This window comes from Coregonus lavaretus, assembly GCF_964263955.1.
Source record: "Coregonus lavaretus genome assembly, chromosome: 4".
Taxonomy (NCBI): Eukaryota; Metazoa; Chordata; class Actinopteri; order Salmoniformes; family Salmonidae; genus Coregonus; species Coregonus lavaretus.
This window is the reverse complement of record NC_139991.1, coordinates 6,145,720-6,168,392: the sequence shown is the minus strand read 5'-3', so window position 1 is coordinate 6,168,392 and position 22,673 is coordinate 6,145,720. Positions and strand designations below refer to the sequence as shown.

Below are 22,673 nucleotides of genomic sequence, written 5' to 3'. Positions count from 1 at the left end.
GACAATTGCTATATGAACAATTAACCAAATGAAAACCCTCCAATGCTCGACACAAACAAAAACTCACTTTCACTGCCGTATCCACTTGCATGATAAATCCCTCACTAACCTCCACACATTCTCTCGTAGACATTCACACTTACTCGCACATCCACTTGTTCATCTGGAGAAAGGACGTCAGCACCAAGGGGAGGGAAGGAAAAGCTTGCAGAGGAGCTATCTGGGATGTTTATAGACTGCATCTGAATGCTATTTGGAGACATTCTAAGAGAAGAGAGTGTATAATATACTGTAACTCAATATTGAGGCAACTTAACAGTAGCATTTTGTTTTTGGCATATTGTATTGTAAATATAAATTACATATCTGAAATTACATTTATTTTACAGGCCTCGCATTTTTTATAGTATTGTTTCCTCTCCAATGCTCGTTCTCTTACCTGTTAGCATACACACTGATCTCAGGGCTCTTGATAATGGTAGGCTCCTGACCAACCTTTTTCCCATTTAACAGTGCACTCTGCACATTGTCCATACTGTTAAGGAGAATCTTTGAGACCTTTCTCTGTAAAAGACAAACAAAATTCAGTAGGCCTGAAAAGGGCTGAAAAGTAACCATAGTTCATTACTGTCATCAGGGAACTCAGTGAAGGTATATACAGTGCATTCGGAAAGTATTCAGACCCCCTTGACTTTTTCCACATTATGTTACGTTACAGCCTTATTCTAAAATTGATTAAATAAATGTTTTTCCTCATCAATCTACACACAATACCCCATAATGACAAAGCAAAAACATGTTGGTTTTTAGACATTTTTGCAAATGTATTAAAAATAAAAAACACATTTTTTACATAAGTATTCAGACCCTTTGCTATGAGACTCGAAATTGAGCTCAGATGCATCCTGTTTCCATTGATCATCCTTGAGATGTTTCTACAACTTGATTGGAGTCCACCTGTGGTAAATTCAATTGATTGGACATGATTTGGAAAGGCACACACCTGTCTATATAAGGTCCCACAGTTGACAGTGCATGTCAGAGCAAAAACCAAGCCATGAGGTCGAAGGAATTGTCCGTAGAGCTCCGAGGCAGGATTGTGTCAAAGTTTGGAACCATGAAGACTCTTCCTAGAGCTGTCCGCCCGGCCAAACTGAGCAATCGGGGGAGAAGGGTCTTGGTCACCAAGAAGCCGATCGTCACTGACAGAGCTATAGAGTTCCTCTGCAGCACTCCACCAATCAGACCTTGAGTTTGAGTTTGAGTTTGAGTTTATTTTTACAGGGACAGTGCACATTAATCAACGTTTCAGTAAAAGTGCCGGTTTTAGCCAGCCGGCTAATTTTCAACCGCAGTCCCTGGGCAGGGTGGCCATATGGAATCCACTCCTCAGTAAAAGGCACATGAAAGCCCTCTTGGAGTTTGCCAAAAGGCACCTAAAGACTCTCAGACCATGAGAAACACGATTCTCTGGTCTGATGAAACCAAGATTGAACACTTTGGCCTGAATGCCAAGCGTCACGTCTGGAGGAAACCTGGCACCATCCCTAAGGTGAAGCATGGTGGTGGCAGCATCATGCTGTGGGGATGTTTTTCAGAGGCAGGCACTGGGAGACTAGTCAGGATCTAGGGAAAGATTAATGGAGAAAAGTACAGAGAGATCCTTGATCAAAACCTGCTCCAGAGCACTCAGGACCTCAAACTGGAGTAGAGGGTTCACCTTCCAACAGGACAACGACCCTAAGTACACAGCCAAGACAACGCAGGAGTGGCTTCGGGACAAGTCTCTGAATGTCATAGAGTGGCCCAGCCAGAGCCGGACTTGAACCCGATCGAACATCTCTGGAGAGACCTGGAAATAGCTCTGCAGCAACGCTCCCCATCCAACCTGACAGAGCTTGAGAGGATCTGCAGAGAAGAATGGGAGAAACTCCCCAAATACAGGTTTGCCAATCTTGTAGCGTCATACCCAAGAAGACTCTATGCTGTTTTCGCTGCCAAAGGTGCTTCAAAAAATACTGAGTAAAGGGTCTGAATACTTATGTAAATGTGATATTTCCGTTTTTTATTTTTAATAAATGTGCTAAAATTTCTAAAAACCTGTTTTTGCTTTGTCATTATGGAGTATTGTGTGTAGATTGATGAGGGGAAAAAACAATATAATCAATTTTAGAATAAGGCTGTAACGTAACACAATGTGGAAAAAGTCAAGAGGTCTGAATACTTTCTGAATGTACTGTATGTCACCTGTGTGCTTGCATTTGAAGAGACTCCCAGGATATTGCTGGCTGCCTCTACTATGGGTGTAGCTGCCTGCACCATCTCTTCTCCACCATGCTCACTGACATTCATATAGAGAAGGGAAGAGCTGAGGTCTGCCACCAGGGAGCTAGCTTCTAGCTGGAAAAGATCCACAGCACAACATAGACCGTTGGGAACTAAATCTCTGCTCTTATTCAGCAATACATGTTTGGGAAAGATGATGTTGCCTTGCTCTCATTTACAAGTGTACCTGAGCAGCGGAATTGACCTCGTCCCCCCGCTTGGTGATCCCTGCCACTGCTCTGGCCATCACCTGCACTTCCTGAGGAGTGTTGTTGGGGACACTCTTCAGCACTGCAGTCATGCTGCTCAGCATCTGTTCTCGCAGCTGGAACACAAATCAGAATACCTCACAAACATCCATCTGAAGACACACTTCCTTTTGTCTTGAACTTCATACTAATTTAGCGTAACTCTTTTAGTTTGGTGTAATGTCTTATTTTCAACAATACACAGAGTCCCTAGACCAGGGATGGGCAACTTTAATGGGGGTGGGGGCCACAAAAAATTTGAACTCATCATGAGGAGCTGCAGTGGCTCGCGAGTCTGCGTACCCACATCCATACCCACACATGCAGTCAACTGATTTGTGCAATCAATCCATTTGTGCAGTTAAATTACTTACCTCTCTTAACTAAATGCATTATACCAGTAGCCATGGCCAGCCCTAGTCTCTTGGGGGCCCTAAGCGAGATTTGGCCTTGCACCTGGTGGGCCAATTTTTTTACTGGTCTCTGTCTTGACTGGTCCCCTTCTTAGCAGCCGGGGGCCCTAAGTGACTGCTTATGTCGCTTATGCCTGGAGCCGACCCTGATAAGTTGTTTATGAACTGCTCATTATTAGTTTATAAACACTATTTAATAATTGGTGCCTCGTTTTTGGAAATGGATCCACGGGCCTACAAAAGCGGGTCGCAACTTGCCCATCCCTGCCATAGACATTCCTGGCATCAAAGCCCATACGCCCTATGACCTTCTTAGCATATTACTCCGTTCTCACCTCCTCCCTGGCACCTTTCTGATCCTCACTGGAGCCCATATTCAGAATGTCGGACACGGACTTGAACATCTGACCAAGGGTCTCCCCAGTGAGCAACCCCTGCTGCTGTAGCTGAGCGACAGTGTTCTCCACCACAGACTGCAGATTCTCCACTGGGGAACTGGAGTTGGCTGGCCAAACCTTGGAGGACAACAATGAAATGAGAGTTCCATATACTCAATTATAAATGTGAGCTCTATAGAGCAGAAAGGCAGGACATATTCCATGCATTAAATCATTAAGAGTTTTACTTGATGACAAACCTCAGTGGTGATTGTGGCATTGGTTCTTCTATCCCCATTTATTACAGTAACCACCACAGACAGACTGTAGTTGTAACTGTTGTTCCCGAGAGGTAGGAAGATTGACTTAACTTCATTTACGTAACTGCAGCGCAAATGTTTATCTGAAATATAAATAAATATTATATAAAGTATTCTCATACAGTGGATAAAGCTTTATCTGAATACACGGCACATAATTTTTTATTTTTTATTTACAGTCCTGCTACTCAACTTCTTTGATAGGGGAAAGTCTCCTGAAATAGACTACATTGTGGACAGATTTCAGACAACTCACCTTGGTCAGTTTTGAAACAATATTGGCATTTGCCTGTGGAGCAGGAGGTTGTTGCACAGGTGATATTGAAAGCATCTAGAACTGTGCCTGACTGAGGGGAAATTATACAGGAAGGGATGCTGGCGATGGTAGTTGGGGCTGTGGTTTTAGGTACAGTTACAGGTACGGTAGTAGTTGCCGGTATGGTGGTAGCAGCCGGGAGGGTAGTAGCTACCAGTGGGATGGTAGCAACTGGTATGGTAGTAGCAGCTGGACGAGTAGTAACAGCCGGTAGGATGGTGGTAGCAGCTGGTAGGGTAGTAGCAGGCGGTATGTTAGTGGCAACAGGTGCAGGTGTTGCAACACCTGGTATCTGAATGGTGTACTTGACAACTCCAGATGTCGTCTTACCTAGAAAAAAAAGTTAATATAAATAAATACATTCTGTATATTTTGGTCTGGATGTACAGTATTTACTCTAAATATCCATGATCAAGTGATACATCACCTCAAATATAACACATTGGAACGCCGTGATTAGTTTTATGGCCCACATTACAATGGCTAATTTGACATTCTGATGTCAAGTTGAACATAAATGAAACTCATCCTACTATTACCTGTAACTAAAGCCATATAACAACACATACTCTAAAGTCAATGAATACCTACCATACGCTATCACATTGAGATTCAGAGACCTGGACTGTGCATTTTTCAGATTTTCACTTGTCACCATGTATTCATTGCCACCATCTATTCTGTGTAGCAGTGGTCTTTGCTTTGCTTTTTCGTAGCAGTGTTTGAGGGCGCCCTAGAAGAAATTAGCTCAAAATTAAAAATGTATGACTACAGCTTTTAAACAATCGAACTTCACATGCATTCATTTCGGTTACTTATTTTGCTCATGTGACAAATGACAAATGAATGTGTGTATGTGTGTTCAAACACCTTTGTGTTTGTGTGCATATCGGAGGGGTTGGTTAATAGCAGAAGACACATTTCCGTCTGGACTAATAAAGTATATCTTATTTGATTCAATCTGAAATTAGACAACAGAAGTTCTATCTATTCATGCACTGAAAAGCACTATTCATAAATATGCACAATAGAGGAGTCTCAGACTTACTGTCAAAGGTCTTGTGTCCTCAACATGCCAAACTACTGTTGGGCAACTCGTTGTGGTGGTACACTCCAATTTTAGCCTTACATCGTTGTTTATGTTCACTGGGTTACAATTAGAACAACTAAAATAATAAAGGTTCACTTTTATCATACAATAGATCTTCTGGGACATAGATTACTGTAAATTAGAATTTGATTCATATTTATCTTCCTTCTTTGATAATGCAAACCTCTTCTAACAAACAAAATGTCACTCAGGATTACACATCTGTCAAATGAGCCATTCCCTCCCTCGTTTTACCTTATGGCAACATCGGTGAATTCTGGCGGAGTAACAGTGATGCATTTCTCTGCTTTAGCCACTTGAGCCCCAGGACCATTTTTCTTCCGCACAGTGAAACTGTATATATAAAAAAGAAATGGGTCTGGAAGACAGGCTGCTGTAATCACATGAGACTCCTGGTTTGTTTTGTCTCTGCATTTACATTGTTCATCTGTTGGAATAAATGGGGAACATGGTTTGAGTAAAACATCTGTGCTGAAAGCACATTAAAGGTCCTAGACAATCGATACTGTCAACTGGAAACCAGAGAAATACTTAGTGAGTTTAGAAGAACAATTATATTCATAGAATTCATTTATAACTAGCACAGGCCATGAAGATACGACTTGAACAAGTGAGCCACGTAAATAGTCTTGACCAACATTTTTACTGTAGCCTACTAATGAGTTGAACTGAGAGGTGAGTGTTCTCATTGACAGCCCTGGTACTTACTGCATTCCCATTCAAGTTGTATCCCAGGCTCACTGATTCCGGGTACTCCACTCAAGCCAGTTAACCCAAGTGTGATACTTTGAGTGAAGTCAGATGGACGTTCTGGATCGGAAGTGATTTCCATATTAGCTTGGGGAAGTCTTTTATGCTCCTCTGTCTGAAAGTCTGATTTATTGTGGCAAACAACTGTTGTGTTCCCCACATCCACATCCATGTGTGAGAAGACATTCCAGGCCCTGACTTTCACTTGCAAATATCCTGTAACAAAACAGCTGATATAAATAAACAAGGAAACGTTTAATCTTTACCTATCTTCTGTCAATGTTTCTGATTGTATTTGGTTAGGTACCTTGGATAGTGGTTGAGATATTGTAAACCTGCATGCTGCTGTTTTGCATGTCTCTGGTCTCAGAGATGCTGTCGTTGGCTCCAGACACCTGGAAGAGAAGCTGCACCGGGGCTCCCCGATCCAGGGAGACTCTAACAAAAAGGTCTGAGTCTGGACACTCTCCCTCCTCAGCCATCACTGATCCCAGGAGGCCCTCCACAGGCTCCAGCAGACACACCTGCAGCTCAGTGGACACACCCAAGGCCGAGACCCCGTTAGAGGCATGCAGGGTCAGCTGATGGCAGCCAGAGCCCAGCTGTTGCTCCACCTCTGGTCCTACTGTGATGTTGTGGGGGATGATTCCTCTGACTGCTGATGAATTGGCCACCAACATCTCACCACTGTGGATTTTGTAGGTCACATTCGTACCTGTAGATAGCAAAGTTGTCTCATTCTACCAAGAATTGTACTCTCGGAAATGGAAGACCAGATGCTTTTATTTCTGCCTATGTTGTTTTTACTTACCAGCTTCTACTTCAACCTGGATTTGAAGGGGGCTTCCATACATGGCCTTGCAGTTTACACTATCTGTTGATTGGTTCATGCTATAGCACTTAATGACGCCAAACTCCCCGATGGGCTCCTGAATGGTGATGGCTTTCTGAGCTGTCACATGCCACTCACTGGTGGTACACTCCACCCCAACCATGAAGACACCCGGACGGGTGTATTTATGAACCACAATGCTCTCCAACCTGTGAGAGTGGAAATTCCATTAATTGTGGATGAATTAGGGACTTTTTGCCTTTGATGTTGGGTGATTTACATTACTCAGTTACTCACTCTTCTGGACTATAAGGATCAATGTTGTGCCCATCTCCAGCACTTAGAGTGCAGGTCAGGTTGCCCTGGAATGGATGGAGAAGCCACTTCACTGTTATGGAGACGTTGTCAAAGACGGCAGCCAACTTGCTCATTAATAAGTGGAGACCTGTGAACCACAGATATGGCTAGGTTAAATTGTGACTGTGTGTGCTAGCCACCACTCATAATGTGTTGAAATACAACATTAGAAAACCGTAAATCGAGGCCTTCACTATCTTAAAACATATTTGGGTATTTAAATGGAATGTAGAAGGGAGGAAAGGAGAGACAGTGAGAGAGACAGAGGTAGAGTGTTCTGACCATCTTTGCAGTGGTATTCCACAGACAGGTAGCTTCCCAGCCCTGGGCAAGGTTCACCAAAGGAGGCCACATCTGCTGTGGCCTGGCACGCCTGCAGCCCAAGGCAGTCTCCTGGAAATGATGCACATTAAATATAGATATGAGAGGTGAAGAAATAGAAGAGGAGAGTTTTCCATCATAATTATTATCAAAATCATCATTAAGATCATCCACATCATCATTATAAAAGACTTATGCAAGTGGTCTGAAAATAAGAATCATGTGTGCACACTGTGCAGAGGAAGGATTATTATCACAACACCTATTCTATTTGCCATTCATAAATGAAACACCAGCTTAAGCAATGACTTAAACCTAAGGTCCATATTTAGTGCAGTACATTTAGATTTCATTCATGGTATTACAACCATTTAAAGCTTGTAATTTCAAAAGAAGGGATATATATTTTGTGGCTTTGCTTTCAGTCTTGACATTGTATTAGCGTCTGTACCTCTATTATGGTTTTCGTTGAGCCGCAAATACATTTTTATTGCTGCCTCAGTGCATCTGGTGCCGTTGTTGAAGCTGTGTGTGTTTTACAATATTTACAGTTCTGCTCTATGCTTTGCAAATGCAAGCATGTTCTAAGAGCTCAATGTTTAAATATTGTTCATCGGGTTGTTGTTTCGCAATAGCTTCTTGCTAAAGTGGAATTAAGTTGAATTGCTGCCTCTATGTTCAGTTGAAGTCGGAAGTTTACATACACCTTAGCAAAATACATTTAAACTCAGTTTTTCACAATTCCTGACATTTAATCCTAGTAAAAATTCCCTGTCTTAGGTCAGTTAGGATCAGCACTTTATTTTAAGAATGTGAAATGTCAGAATAATAGTAGAGAGAATGATTTATTTCAGCTTTTATTTCTTTCATCACATTCCCAGTGGGTCAGAAGTTTACATACACTCAGTTTGTATTTGGTAGCATTGCCTTTAAATTGTTTAACTTGGGTCAAACGTTTCGGGTAGCCTTTCACAAGCTTCCCACAATAAGTTGGGTGAATTCCTCCTGACAGAGCTGGTGTAACTGAGTCAGGTTTGTAGGCCTCCTTGCTCGCAAACACTTTTTCAGTTCTGCCCACCAATTTTCTAAAGGATTGAGGTCAGGGCTTTGTGTCAGGCCCATTCCTCCTGACAGAGCTGGTGTAACTGAGTCAGGTTTGTAGGCCTCCTTGCTCGCAAACACTTTTTCAGTTCTGCCCACCAATTTTCTAAAGGATTGAGGTCAGGGCTTTGTGATGGCCACACCAATACCTTGACTTTGTTGTCCTTAAGCCATTTTGCCACAACTTTGGAAGTATGCTTGGGGTCATATTCCATTTGGAAGACCAATTTGTGACCAAGCTTTAACTTCCTGACTGATGTCTTGAGATGTTGCTTCAATATATCCACATAATTTTCCTTCCTCATGATGCCATCTATTTTGTGAAGTGCACCAGTCCCTCCTGCAGCAAAGCACCTCTACAGCATGATGCTGCCACCCCTGTGCTTCACGGTTGGGATGGTGTTCTTCGGCTTGCAAGCACCCCCTTTTTCCTCCAAACATAACGATGGTCATTATGGCCAAACAGTTCTATTTTTGTTTCATCAGACCAGAGGACATTTCTCCCCATGTGCAGTTGCAAACCGTAGTCTGTTTTTTTTATGGCCGTTTTGGAGCAGTTGCTTCTTCCTTGCTGAGCGGCCTTTCAGGTTTTTTTTATTTAATTTTTTATTTTACCTTTATTTAACTAGGCAAGTCAGTTAAGAACAAATTCTTATTTACAATGACGGCCTACAGCGGCCAAACTCGGACGGCGCTGGGCCAATTGTGCACCGCCCTATGGGAGTCCCAATCACGGCCGGTTGTGATAGAGCCTGGACAGGTTATGTCGATATGGGACTCGTTTTACTGTGGATATAGATACTTTTGTACCTGTTTCCTCCAGTATCTTCACAAGGTCCTTTGCTGTTGTTCTGGGATTGATTTGCACTTTTCGCACCAAAGTACATTCATCTCTAGGAGACAGAACACGTCTCCTTCCTGAGCAGTATGACGGCTGCATGGTCCCAAGGTGTTTATACTTGCGTACTATTGTTTGTACAGATGAACATGGTATCTTCAGGCGTTTGGAAATTGCTGCCAAGGATGAACCAGACTTGTGGAGGTCTACCATTTTTTTTCTGAGGTCTTGGCTGATTTATTTAGATTTTCCCATGATGTCAAGCAAAGATACACTGTTTGAAGGTAGGCCTTGAAATACATCCACAGGTACACCTCCAATTGACTCAAATGATGTCAATTAGCCTATCAGAAGCATCTAAAGCCATGACATCATTTTCTGGAATTTTCCAAGCTGTTTAAAGGCACAATCAACTTAGTGTATGTCCTAACCGACTTGCCAAAACTATAGTTTGATAACAAGAAATGTGTGGAGTGGTTGAAAAACGAGTTTTAATGACTCCAACCTAAGTGTATGTAAACTTCCGACTTCAACTGTATCTGGGCACTTTATTGAATCTGTGTTAGCTTTACAATATTTACATTTCTGCTTTTTACTTTAAGCCGCATGTCCTAAAAGTGCAATGATCAAATACTGCAAAGCAGGCAATTACTTTGACCCATTACAAGCACTTTGCTTAAAGGCCCAGTGCTGTCAAAAACATGATTTTCCTGTGTTTTATATATACACTACCAGTCAAAAGTTTGGACACACCTACTCATTCAAGGGTTTTTCTATATTTTTACTATGTTTTACATTGTAGAATAATAGTGAAGACATCAAAACTATGAAAGTGTTAAACAAATCAACATATATTTTATATTTGAGATTCTTCAAATAGCCACCCTTTTCCTTGATGACAGCTTTGCACACTCTTGCCATTCTCTCAACCAGCTTCATGAGGTAGTCACCTGGAATGCATTTCAATTAACAGGTGTGCCTTCTTAAAAGTTAATTTGTGGAATTTCTTTCCTTCTTAATGTGTTTGAGCCAATCAGTTGTGCTGTGACAAGGTAGGGGGGTATACAGAAGATAGCCCTATTTGGTAAAATACCATGTCCATATTATGGCAAGAACAACTCAATTAAGCAAAGAGAAACGACAGTCCATCATTACTTTAAGACATGAAGGTCAGTCAATACAGAACATTTCAAGAACTTTGAAAGTTCCTTCAAGTGCAGTCGCAAAAACCATCAAGCGCTATGATGAAACTGGCTCTCATGAGGACCGCCACAGGAATGGAAGACCCAGAGTTACCTCTGCTGCACAGGATAAGTTCATTAGAGTGAGACGCGGTGTAGGTGATGGATTATCTCCGCATATGTAGTTCCCACTGTAAAGCATGGAGGAGGAGGTGTTATGGTGTTGGGGTGCTTTGCTGGTGACACTGTCTGTAATTTATTTAGAATTCAAGGCACACTTAACCAGCATGGCTACCACAGCATTCTGCAGCGATACGCCTTCCCATCTGATTTGGGCTTAGTGGGACTATCATTTTTTTCTCAACAGGACAATGACCCAACACACCTCCAGGCTGTGTAAGGGCTATTTTACCAAGAAGGAGAGTGATGGAGTGCTGCATCAGATGACCTGGCCTCCACAATCCCCCACCCTCAACCCAATTGAGATGGTTTGAGATGAGTCGGACGGCAGAGTGAAGGAGAAGCAGCCAACAATTGCTCAGTATATGTGGGAACTCCTTCAAGACTGTTGGAAAAGCATTCCAGGTGAAGCTGGTTGAGAGAATGCCAACAGTGTGCAAAGCTGTCATCAAGGCAAAGGGTGGCTATTTGAAGAATCTCAAATATAACATATATTTGGATTTGTTTAACACCTTTTTTTCACGATCGTCGTTAATAGAGGAAGCGGACCAAGGCGCAGCGTGATAAGCGTACATACTTTATTTGTACTGAACACGACACAAAAACAATAAACAACGATCATGAAGTCCTCAGTGACAATGACTGACAAGGAACAAAAACCCACAAACACAAGGTGAAAACAGACAGTATAAATATGGCTCCCAATCAGAGACAACGAGCCAACAGCTGACACTCGTTACCTCTGATTGGGAGTCACTCAACCAAACAAAGAAATACAACCCATAGAACCACCCAACCAAACAGAACACCACGAAACGAACACACCCTGGCTCAACATACAAAGTCCCGGAGCCAGAGCGTGACAGTACCCCCCCCTAAAGGCGCGGACTGCGACCGCGCCTCAATAAGGCTAAACAAGGGAGGGCTGGGTGGGCATACCTCCTCGGCGGTGGTTCTGGCTCCGGCCCTGATCCCCACCTCCTCTCCAACCCCCCAAGGTACCCCTGGTCCTGTCTAGCCCCGCTGGTCGGAGCCGGACTGACGACACGCGCCCCTGGCTTGGTGCGTGTAGGAGGAACGAGCTGGACCAGGCTGACGACTCGCATCCCTGGTTTGGTGCGAGTAGCAGGAACGGGCTGGACCAGGCTGACGACGCGCACCACTGACCTGGTGCGGGGAGCAGGACTGAGCCGGACCGGGCTGACGACGCGCACCACTGACCTGGTGCGGGGAGCTTGGATGGGCCGGACTGGGCTGGCGACGCGCACCACAGACTTGGTGCGGAGAGCAGGAACGGGCCGGACAGGGCTGACGAAACGCACCATAGACTTGGTGCGGAGAGCAGGCACGGGCCGGACAGGGCTGGCGACGCGCACCACTGACCTGGTGCGGGGAGCTTGGATGGGCCGGACTGGGCTGGCTACGCGCACCACAGACTTGGCGCGGAGAGCAGGAACGGGCCGGACAGGGCTGACGACGCACACCACTGGCTTGGTGCGGGGAGCTTGGATGGGCCGGACTGTACTGGGGACACACACCACTGGCCCTACACTGGGATCTGGAACGGGCCGGACCGGACTGGCAACACACGCCAGTACCTCTCGCCGTGCCTCTACTTCCTCCATCCCCTCTTCGACCAGTGGCCCCCGTAACCCGGCGGCCTCCTCCGGCAACCCACTGGACCGCTCTATCGCGGCCTCCTGCTGGTCCGACGTCGTGAGCCCCCCCCTAAAAATTTTCTGGGGTTCTCTCCTCTTCGTGGACCAGGCCTCCATCGTTCTCGCCAGCCTCTCGCCCTTCTGCCATAATGTCAAGCCCTTGTCTTCCTCCCTCGGCTTGACCCAGTCCAGGAAGTGAAGGAGATCTGTGAGGGATCTCCCTGGCGATGGCTCCTGGACACGCTGCTTGGTCCCATCTTGGTGGGTTTTTCTGTCACGATCGTCGTTAATAGAGGAAGCAGACCAAGCCGCAGCGTGATAAGCGTACATACTTTATTTGTACTGAACACGACACAAAAACAATAAACAACGATCATGAAGTCCTCAGTGACAATGACTGACAAGGAACAAAAACCCACAAACACAAGGTGAAAACAGACAGTATAAATATGGCTCCCAATCAGAGACAACGAGCCAACAGCTGACACTCGTTACCTCTGATTGGGAGTCACTCAACCAAACAAAGAAATACAACCCATAGAACCACCCAACCAAACAGAACACCACGAAACGAACACACCCTGGCTCAACATACAAAGTCCCGGAGCCAGAGCGTGACACTTTTTGGTTACTACATGATTCCATATGTGTTATTTCATAGTTTTGATGTCTTCACTATTATTCTACAATATAGAAAATAGTAAAAATAAAGAAAAACCCTTGAATGACACTATTAGGGTGGAATAATACTATGAAATTGTGAAAATTATGATAATGCCCCTTTAGTGTAAGAGCTGTTTGAAAAGACTGCGTGAAATTTCTGCCTGTTTTGGTGGGATGGAGTTTTGTCCTGCCTGGCGACATCACCAGGCGATAAATTAGTTAATAAACCAATAAGAAATATAGTTCAATCTAAACTTCTCTGCCAATAACAGCTATTTTTCAGTTTTCCCCTTCCAACTAAGACCACTCCCAGACAGTCCTAGCAAAATTCTTGCTTTAGAAATGGCTGTATGCTAAGAATCTATTTTTATTTATTTTTGACCATTTTAATTGAAAACAATCACAGTAAGGTACTTAATTGTTACCCAGAAATAATTGTATATTGAGATAAAAATGGCTGCTTTGGACCTTTAATGTTCTTACTCATACAATGTAAGAACAATACTATTCTTGAATCAATAGTCAAACCAAAACATATATCCATATCCTAAGTGATGGATGGAGCAACATTCATGGACAAAATACACCTTGCACAATATTTCAACAGTTTCAAAAACATTAGACTTCACACCATACCTGTCACTGAATCTATAACATCTATCCAGCTACACTCCTCCTGTGTGGTGGTGGCTGAAGAAGCGGGACTCGTCCGGCAGTAGTGAACCGTCTTACGACCATAGAAGCTGTCATCAATCTCTATTACCTGACCAGAACCACACTGTAGTGTGGCATTGTGGTCAGCACAAGCAATGGAGCGCCCAGACTCTGAGACAAAGAAGTAAATAAGGTTGAATAATTTCAGAGTGAAAGGGAATAGCAAGCGCACACAGTATATTCCTCGCTACCTTGTTATTCTGCATGCATGATCAGATGCATGCACCTATTGTATGTGTGCGCACACAAACACATCAAATACAAACCAAATTGGCAGATGAAGTGTAGCTCCTGGCTACAGTTGCTTGTTGCCTCCCACTGAAACCCTGAGCTCCTCAGTATGTGACCACAGCCAGCCCCTGGACCAGGGTCGTTCACCCAGTTAGAGTAGCTGACATCAGAGCCATCAAGCCAGGAGAGAGGACCTGAGGATGTGCAGCACACACACCAATTAAAGTATTATATTCTATATAGAGTATATAATTATTCTATATTTTTATATTCTATTCATGACATATATTCCTACAAAATGATATTCCAGCTGTTCATCCTGATACATCATTCAGTTAATACTCTAATACACGTAATAAAACAATTAAAAAGCAGAGTAAGGGATATGACGTAAGAAAGCAAAGTCAATGCCACAGGAGCCGGCTGTGAATAGGTGATAAAGTTAATCCTTTGTGTGGGAATAAAAAAAGGCCTGTCTAAATCAAGGGACTGGACAGCATACCCTATTGAAGACCTTATTGAATGACAAGTGTTCCTCATCAGCCAGGTGCTGCTAAAAGGAGATATCCAAATGTGACCATCTCCTAGCAATGGTGCGAGATAAATACATTATAAATCTCCCAGTGAGAGACAGACAGGCCAGCTGACTTGTGAGATAGCCACCAAACCCAGCCTCTGTCTACTTCCAGTTTTACTGGCAGATCAAAGAAGGTCCACTGATAAAACAAGACCAAGAGTAACCATCTTTGTCTCAAGAGAAGTGGTAGGCAGGTGGGCGGATCATGTTAATTTTGGAGACTGGGAATTGAACTGATTTCTGATTAAAAGAATCATGAAAAAACTGATTTGGAGGAATACTTCCACCACAGCTCAGTAAATGAGTAGGATTGTTCTATAAAAAACACAAGACACTATTACCTCTTTCAAATATCAGTTAAATATCTAGGCCTACTCTCACACAAAGTCATCATGGGCAATTCCATGGAAATGTAATTGCGCTGAGACTTTTTCACATAAGACTACTTTTAACAATTTACACTGAACATTTTACAAAAAAACATTTACTGCAAGAACTGTGCAGATGAGTGTTTGGTAACAGAATTTCGGTAAAATCTCCCTCCGTTTTTTATGTGACCACATTGTCCAAAAACTCAGTTAAATATCTGCCCCGAATTAAGATTCAAAGACGTCTGCAGAAACAATCGGGTGTCAGCTATGACATGAAACCTTTAACCTTGAAGATCTTTTGGTTATTAAACTACAGTAATTAAGTGGATTTACAGACCAGGTAACATAATTGTGATAACAGAATTGCATCATGGGTCCCTGATCTGTACTACACAGAAATGCATCATTATGGATATGAAAGTCATGCTCTTCATGGTGATGTAACCTTTAATAGGTACACAGGTAGAAATATGCTATATGAGTCAATATCACTATGAGGTGCCTTTGGTGTCCTCATCAGACTCACTCAGTCATCATGAAAATGTAGCAGAATAATGAAAGTCTGAGGTCTTATTATAAGTGGCCAAACATTTGCACACATATCAGTAGAATGATAAGTCTCTAAAAAAGTGTTTCCTTCATTTTATAAAAAAAATTTCATTGGATGTATGTGATTTTGGCATGTCCCACACACTGCTCTGCTAACTACAGTGTGTGTAATAAGTGGTTAAATGATACTAAATCCATTTTTTTTTTTTACATGGTTTTACTGTCCACAATAAGTTATTTGATAAAACAAGTAATATTGATCATGTATATTGTATTTTCATAATCATATTGAACATTTTGCATGTGTCCCTGAAATTGCTGTCCACCCTGTCATTATGGGGTAACTGCCCCTTTAAGAAACCCACTGATGTTTTCAGTGACATCACTACGAGCATTTTGTCTTTCTTCAATGAAGGCTGAAGCAGTGTCTAGTTGCAGAGTAAGTATTTAATTTTCATCATATTATGTGTGTTGGATGTTGTCAAGCTTAACATGTCCACTCTGTCATAGTGAAATATCAATTGATAGAAAAACCTATCAGAACTTTGAAATATATTTGTAAAACAGTACACAGTCAGCTTGCTAACTGTAGTATGTTGCTAAGTGAAGGTCCACCATGTGCTCATTAAATGCTAACATTAGCCAAAAATGTCCACCCTGTCATTGTCCACCCTGTCAGCAAGCCTTCCATGACAGGGTGGACATGGTTCATGACAGGAAGGACATGTGCATAGTTTAGGCCACATACTGATAATGTTACACATATTACAACAGCTATTACACACATTTTATAACAGTACATGCTATACATAGTAAGAATGGACAATATGGACAATTTTTTTGGCGATATTGGTATCAGCAAACCTAGTTTGATAATGCAAGCCTAGTTTACCGGGACTGCCAATTAAAGTGTGTAAGGGAACATTTTGAATCGTCTTTTTCAAGGAATGAGATCAAAAGGAGCTGAGATAGCAAGGAGATATCGGGAACGTCGTGATGCTGACCCAGACATAAGAAGAAAGTACCTTGAGAAAGAAAGGGTCAAATGGAAAAAAGACAGAGAGACTGGAAAGAAGAAGGGTGTCAATGAGCTCAGTGAGAGAGAGAAGAGGGCAAAAACAAAGAAATGGAGAGAGGCAAAAAGTCAAGCCAGAGCCAGAAACAGAGCCAGTGCTTTGCTACAGTCAGAGACACCACCCAACTCCCCTGCTGAAACTCCTGAAAATCAGCATGATGCCAATGCCTTGCAGAGCCAAGGGTTACTGTCCTCAATAAATATTGAGGAAATGTCTGAAGCAACCATGTGTGACCCGAAAGCCAAGGTCTTATGGTGAGTGCAGTGAATGCCTCCTAACTTGTCACCCGATGCTGAAAACCCCTGGGGAAGAGAACATTCGTTTATCTCAGTGGATGACAGAGAAGATCAAGAAGGATGAGAAGGTGTCAACAATAACAGTGAAAAGGGAGATAACAACAACAGAGCATGAGCTTAACACAGATTTCCAGGAGAGGCTTCTCCATTTTAGGAGCCATGTCTTCAACATTAAATGGCAGTTTGATGCCTACAGGGAGCTCAGGAGGAGTCTGAAGCACAATGAGTCCCTCTTGCATATAGATTTTAGCGAAAATTACTCATGTAAGTACAGCAAAGAAATACAATCTGTGCATTTTGGAGGCTCACACAAGCAGGCCAGTCTGCACACTGGAGTGCTCTACACCACTGGTGAACAAGCGCCACACACCTTCTGCTCCATATCACCCTCCAGAAGACACGACCCTGTGGCCATCTGGGCCCACCTTGATCCAGTTCTGAAGGTAGTGAGAGAACGACACCCTCAAGTCAGCACACTTCATTTTTTCAGCGATGGGCCTGCAACGCAGTATCGACAAAAGGGAAATTTCTTCTACCTCTCAACGGAACCCTACAAGTATGGCTTCAAAGAAATAACGTGGAATTTCTTTGAGGCTAATCATGGGAAGGGGGCACCAGACGGTGTGGGTGGGGCCCTCAAGAGGTCAGCAGACCGGATTGTAGCCCATGGAGGAGACATTCCTGATGCCCAGAGCTTGTATAACAAGCTGAAAAGCCTGGACACATCTGTCGAGCTGTTCTTCATCCCAGAGAGGGATATTGAATCAAAGCCTGAGGTACCTGCAATAGCTGCCATAAAAGGCACTATGAGAATCCACCAAGCTATCAGTCTGACACCCGGCCAAATGAAATACAGAGACATTTCATGTCTGTGTAAAAGGGAGGAAGGTGTTTTGGACTGCCCCTGCTTTAACCTTCAAGAGGTCACTCTAGCTAATGTTCCTGTTTCATCTGACAAGTCCCCAGCATGTGGAAAGACACCAGATAATCCTAGGAGACCAGAAATGATTGAGGTAAAGCACATTGGAGAGTGGTGCGTCGTTAATTATGACAATGAAGCATACCCAGGTATCATCATGGATGCAGAAGGGCACAGTGTGAAAGTTAAGTGTATGCAACGCCATGGCATAAACAAGTTCAAATGGCCAAGTCTTCGGGACGACATCTGTTGGTACCATGACTGGCAGGTACTTTGCCTAATACCAGAACCACAGGCTCTGAACAAGCGCTCTGTACAGATTGAAGTGTCCCCCCAAATTGTAAAGTGGTTATCCCACTGGCTATAGGGTGAACGCACCAATTTGTGAGTCGCTCTGGCTAAGAGCGTCTGCTAAATGACGTTAATGTGCCCTTGAGCAAGGCACTTAACCCTAATTGCTCCTGTAAGTCGCTCTGGTTAAGAGCGTCTGCTAAATGACTAAAATGTAAATGTAAATGTAAGTAAAGAAAAAAAAAAGTAAAGAAAAAAAAAGTAAAGGAAAAAAAAAGAAAAAAAAAAGAAAATAGTATGTGGAACAGCAACTGCAGAACTGAGCCATGTCTCTGCAGAAAGGGAGAGACTGTTTGGAGATGCGTCCAAGTGATCTTTCTGTAATATTCTGTTTTTTCAAATCAACTGTTCTCCACTTAAAAAACATTTTTCTTCTTGTTCTACAGTTGAATGTTTGACTTTCACTGTGCAGAATGATGTACAGAGTTTAACGCTAGAAGGCCACATTAATGTCTCATTTTGGGCATCTTTATTCAGTGGCTGCATGCAGGTAGAGTGGATCAAAAACAGTCTGTTCAACTTGTAATTTCCCCCTACATGGGAAAAGGCATTTTTTACATCATTTTCTTGCATTGTTCCTTGCATTTATGAGGCCATTCAATGACATTTCACAACGTGTCCACCCTGTCATGCCCAGGGTCCACCCTGTCATGTCACTGTCCACCCTGTTATTTTCATGTTCTATGAAAATAAACAAATTATTTTCACAAGTTAGCAAAATCTTTTGTGTGATTCCTTTATAAACAAATGAGGGCCAAATAGTATTGTTTGAAAGTTTGACCAGATATCTTTTTTGTTAGATTTTATTTAGAAAAGAAAGTGCAACTCTCGCAGATTTTATAGAGAAACAAATAGTTTGCCATAATTTCATTATTATCCAAATACTTTTCCCATAAACTAAAATATATTATTGAGAAAGTGACTAAATAGTTTTCTGAAAATGTATGTTTTATAATCACTATGTAATTACAATGTATTTATTCTGCTTTGAAATTGTCCATGACAGGGTGGACATATTCTGCTGTTTGCATGTAAATTGTCTGCTTGCAGTTAATTTATAAAAAGTGTGGGAGCTTGACCAATATGCATTTCTAACAGCATAACATATACTTAATACAATGAATATGAAGTTCAATGGAAAATCTCAGCTTTTTGGGGGGGAAATGGGGAAGTCTCAAAGGCACCTTATGGTGATATTGACCCATATATATCTTTGCATATTTGGGTATTATTCTACACACTGGCTATTTAACGAGCTCCTCCCAAAACAAGACAAAATTTGAACCAATCATAGACTGTTAGATGTTTTCTAAGACCCCTTTTCCATCTGTTTGACCAGCAATCAAAGCCTTTGCTCGTTATTCCTAATATTTAGGATAGAAAATGGTTGAAAAAAAATTATATGTGCCTTAATTTAAAAAAAATATAGCTTTCATTATAAACTGGGTGGTTCGAGCCCTGAATGCTGATTGGCTGAAAGCCGTGGTATATCAGACCAAATACCATGGATATGATAAAACATATATTTTTACTGCTCTAATTACGTTGGTAACCACTTTATAATAGCAATAAGGCACCTCAGAGGTTTGTGATATATGGCAAATAATAAAATAACTCCTTGCAAATATGTCCTTGCACAACACAGTTTGCTCTCAACATTTGATTTCCTTTGCATAATCATATCTATTATTATACAATATGTTGATGGCAATTAGTGTTTTCTTCAGTTGTCCTCTTACCCTCAGCAGCAGCAGAGTCCAGTGTTAGGTTTGGGGAGGCAGGTGCCAAACCCAGCCACCAGTCCTGCTCCGGCTGCAGGTGCTTCTGCAGGAACTGCTGGGTTTCGTCGTTTAAAATAAAGGCCAGGTGTCCACCACCCCGCTCACACCAACCCTGTGCACTGAGGAAGGAACGCGAACGCTGTAGACCCACAAACTCATAACAGGAGCCGTCAAAGCCCTCTTGGTACTCTGGGCAGGATAAAGCTGCTATCTCATCCTCAGCACAAGACAGGCTTAAGAGCAGAGCCATCAAGAGCAACACAGAGAGATTAGTGCTGTCCATCTTCACCCCTTCACCTGTGCACTGTTACTGGCAGCCTGGTGACATGCTGTCTTTAAAGGGGACTGACGTCAGCAATTCCCTGCCACCACTTCAGCACCACAGAATGATCTGTTCTGTCTCCAACAAAGGGCTGTCCGCCTTACAATCTGGCTTTGTGAGTTCCCATTGGACGCGTTATCATTTTTCACAAACAAACAGAGCACAGGCCTATGATGAATGGGCTGTAATAAGGTCCTCTGTCAACAGCCTCCGAGTTTTACTCTGCCTTTAAGGCTGCCAATGATGTAACACTCATTGCAGCCTGCATGCAGTATAAGATAATTGTGCCCAGTAGGCAGTGCTATAGACTACAGTAGGCTACTCTGGTTAGAGAGAGACCTTTATACTGTATAACAACCACTATTCAAACCCTAGCAGAAGCCCTAACCTGTCTTATTCAAATGATAAGAAATCAACATATTTTTACAGTCAGAATTTCCTTTTCAAAGTATTTCAAGGACATATAAAAAAAGTTTGTATTTTTAGTAGTAGAGTATTATAGCCACCATTAACTATGTTCCCGCTCTCAACCCAGTACTATTCTGCCAGCAGCACAAATGATTACATTACTTTCATAGGGGAACGAGGAAACCTTAATAAAATAAAAGCCTGCATTTCAACAGATTGTAATCTCATTAGCTGATTAAAAAGATATTGAATTTTAATCAATGGCCACTTTTATTGTGGCAACAAGAAAAGGCAATAAGTAATTTATGAAATCAAACAAAAAATATGGTTTTAAAAAGGGTTTTTTCAATAATGCAAAAACACAATGTTGACACTGGTATGCTGAGAGTATTGGGCTGTAGAGAAGAAACTTTACTACCTGTCTCAGCTAAAGTGGGGTGGAAAGACTCAGTAGGGTCTCTACCAACCAAATATGGTTAATTTTTTAGGGGGACTGTGTCGCATGGTCTGCTGCTGCTGGCTGCTCTGGATAGGTCGAGGCCTCCCACTGGGTGCGAGCGGGTCTCCTCCTCACTGTGCACCAAGGTTAACCTCAATGTTGCTAGGGGCTACCTGGTTGATCCTGCCAGTAGCATATGCTTGGCTCAAAGATTAAGCCATGCAAGTCTAAGTACACATGGCCGGTACAATGGTTATTATCATTGTACAAGGAAATTATTTGTTTTTCTATTGAAATTTGAAAATTAAAGACAGAAGTAACTAATAATGAATACAAATCATTTTCTTGTCTATTTGAACATTTATATTTACATGAATAATGATGCCACACCAGAGGACAAATTCAAAGCACTAATGCATGAAATGGTTAATTAAATTTGATATAAATGTTAATTCAACGGTGGCCACGTAATGTTTTGAGATGTTTAGACATTATTTGCAATTATATGTTATATTTTTTCTTCCATTTTAGAATAAATTATTTTTTCACTTTTGTTTTGGCCATATGGCAACTATACATTTGCATACACTAGCGTTGCTCCTTATTGTATTGGGTTGCACAAAAACAGTTAGCGGGAAGCCAGAAATTAAATACAATTCCATTTCAACTTACTGGTGGGCAGGACGGTTGGACATTAAGACAGAGGGAATTTAAGACAAAATATTAAACATATTATTAAAATATTATTAAACAAACTTTCCAAACATGGGTCTGTTGTATACCCACTTCCAGTTGACCGCCATATGCTGACAAAAAAGGAATAACTTGTGGGGGAATTTAATTTTGACATGAGGTAAGCAGAGAGGAAGTGGGCCCACAACAGACCCATGTTTGGAAAGTATTTTTAATAATATGCTCCTTTAGATATTAGGTAAGTCCTCCTGTCTTAAAGAGATTCTCCAGTACTTTTGTATACTTTTTAGAAAGTAGTTCTGAAAGTAGCGCTCACAAGCCAAAAGTGTTTCCCGAAGAGTGCGTACTACATCACATATTTGCAGATATGTGCACCACATCATTGCTCTTTTTCACTCTGCTTTGTGTTCATCTTGCTAGCTGTCACGCAAATGGCGAAAAGCTCATTGGCTGAAATTTGAATTGCTAGTGGGGGAAAATGTAGGGAAAATTGCTAGTGGGGGAAAATGGCTGCCAGAAAACAGTCGCTTTTAAACGATCTAATTTGTGGCTAATTGAGGTAAGACAGTAATAAAAATAGTATCCACAAGTTCATCTGACTCTGAGGAAGTAGATAAAGGGCCTCATTGCCAAAATCCTGAAATATCCCTTTAATGACCAACCATCCTGCCCACCAGCACAGTAAGTTTAAATTGAATTTTTATTTACTTCTGGCTTCCCACTGACTGTTTTTGTGCAACCCAATACAATAGGGAGCAACACTAGTGTATGTAAATATACCAGCGTTGTGAAAAGCAGCTATGTTGTAGCTACAGTAGCTAGCCAAGCTTGCAGTTTGTCCATGCAACTATGGGCCAGTCAAGCCAAGCTTGTTTTCTGCTTAATCTATGCATGGTAGGGCTAGCTTAGCCTATAACCAACTGTGTTTGTTTTCATTATTTCATTGTGTGGCTTA

General features: G+C 42.2%; 1 protein-coding gene across 1 annotated transcript in view; it reads right to left on the bottom strand.

Annotated features, from left to right (window-relative positions):
• LOC311128138 (polycystin-1-like protein 2) overlaps window positions 1–20,139 on the bottom strand; it is a gene marked incomplete at its 5' end in the record, with an annotated part of 30,943 nt that extends 10,804 nt beyond the window's left edge. Inside the window, 18 exons of the mRNA XM_084160119.1 lie at window positions 144–264; window positions 440–564; window positions 2,248–2,400; window positions 2,513–2,650; window positions 3,322–3,501; window positions 3,624–3,766; window positions 3,940–4,329; window positions 4,591–4,732; window positions 5,048–5,165; window positions 5,345–5,537; window positions 5,819–6,076; window positions 6,168–6,575; window positions 6,672–6,901; window positions 6,990–7,137; window positions 7,332–7,442; window positions 13,628–13,816; window positions 13,972–14,130; window positions 19,815–20,139. Coding sequence (XP_084016245.1) covers window positions 144–264; window positions 440–564; window positions 2,248–2,400; window positions 2,513–2,650; window positions 3,322–3,501; window positions 3,624–3,766; window positions 3,940–4,329; window positions 4,591–4,732; window positions 5,048–5,165; window positions 5,345–5,537; window positions 5,819–6,076; window positions 6,168–6,575; window positions 6,672–6,901; window positions 6,990–7,137; window positions 7,332–7,442; window positions 13,628–13,816; window positions 13,972–14,130; window positions 19,815–20,139 — 3,531 coding nt within the window. The remainder of the gene's footprint in view (window positions 1–143; window positions 265–439; window positions 565–2,247; window positions 2,401–2,512; window positions 2,651–3,321; window positions 3,502–3,623; window positions 3,767–3,939; window positions 4,330–4,590; window positions 4,733–5,047; window positions 5,166–5,344; window positions 5,538–5,818; window positions 6,077–6,167; window positions 6,576–6,671; window positions 6,902–6,989; window positions 7,138–7,331; window positions 7,443–13,627; window positions 13,817–13,971; window positions 14,131–19,814) is intronic.
• Between the last annotated feature and the right edge of the window lie 2,534 nt (window positions 20,140–22,673).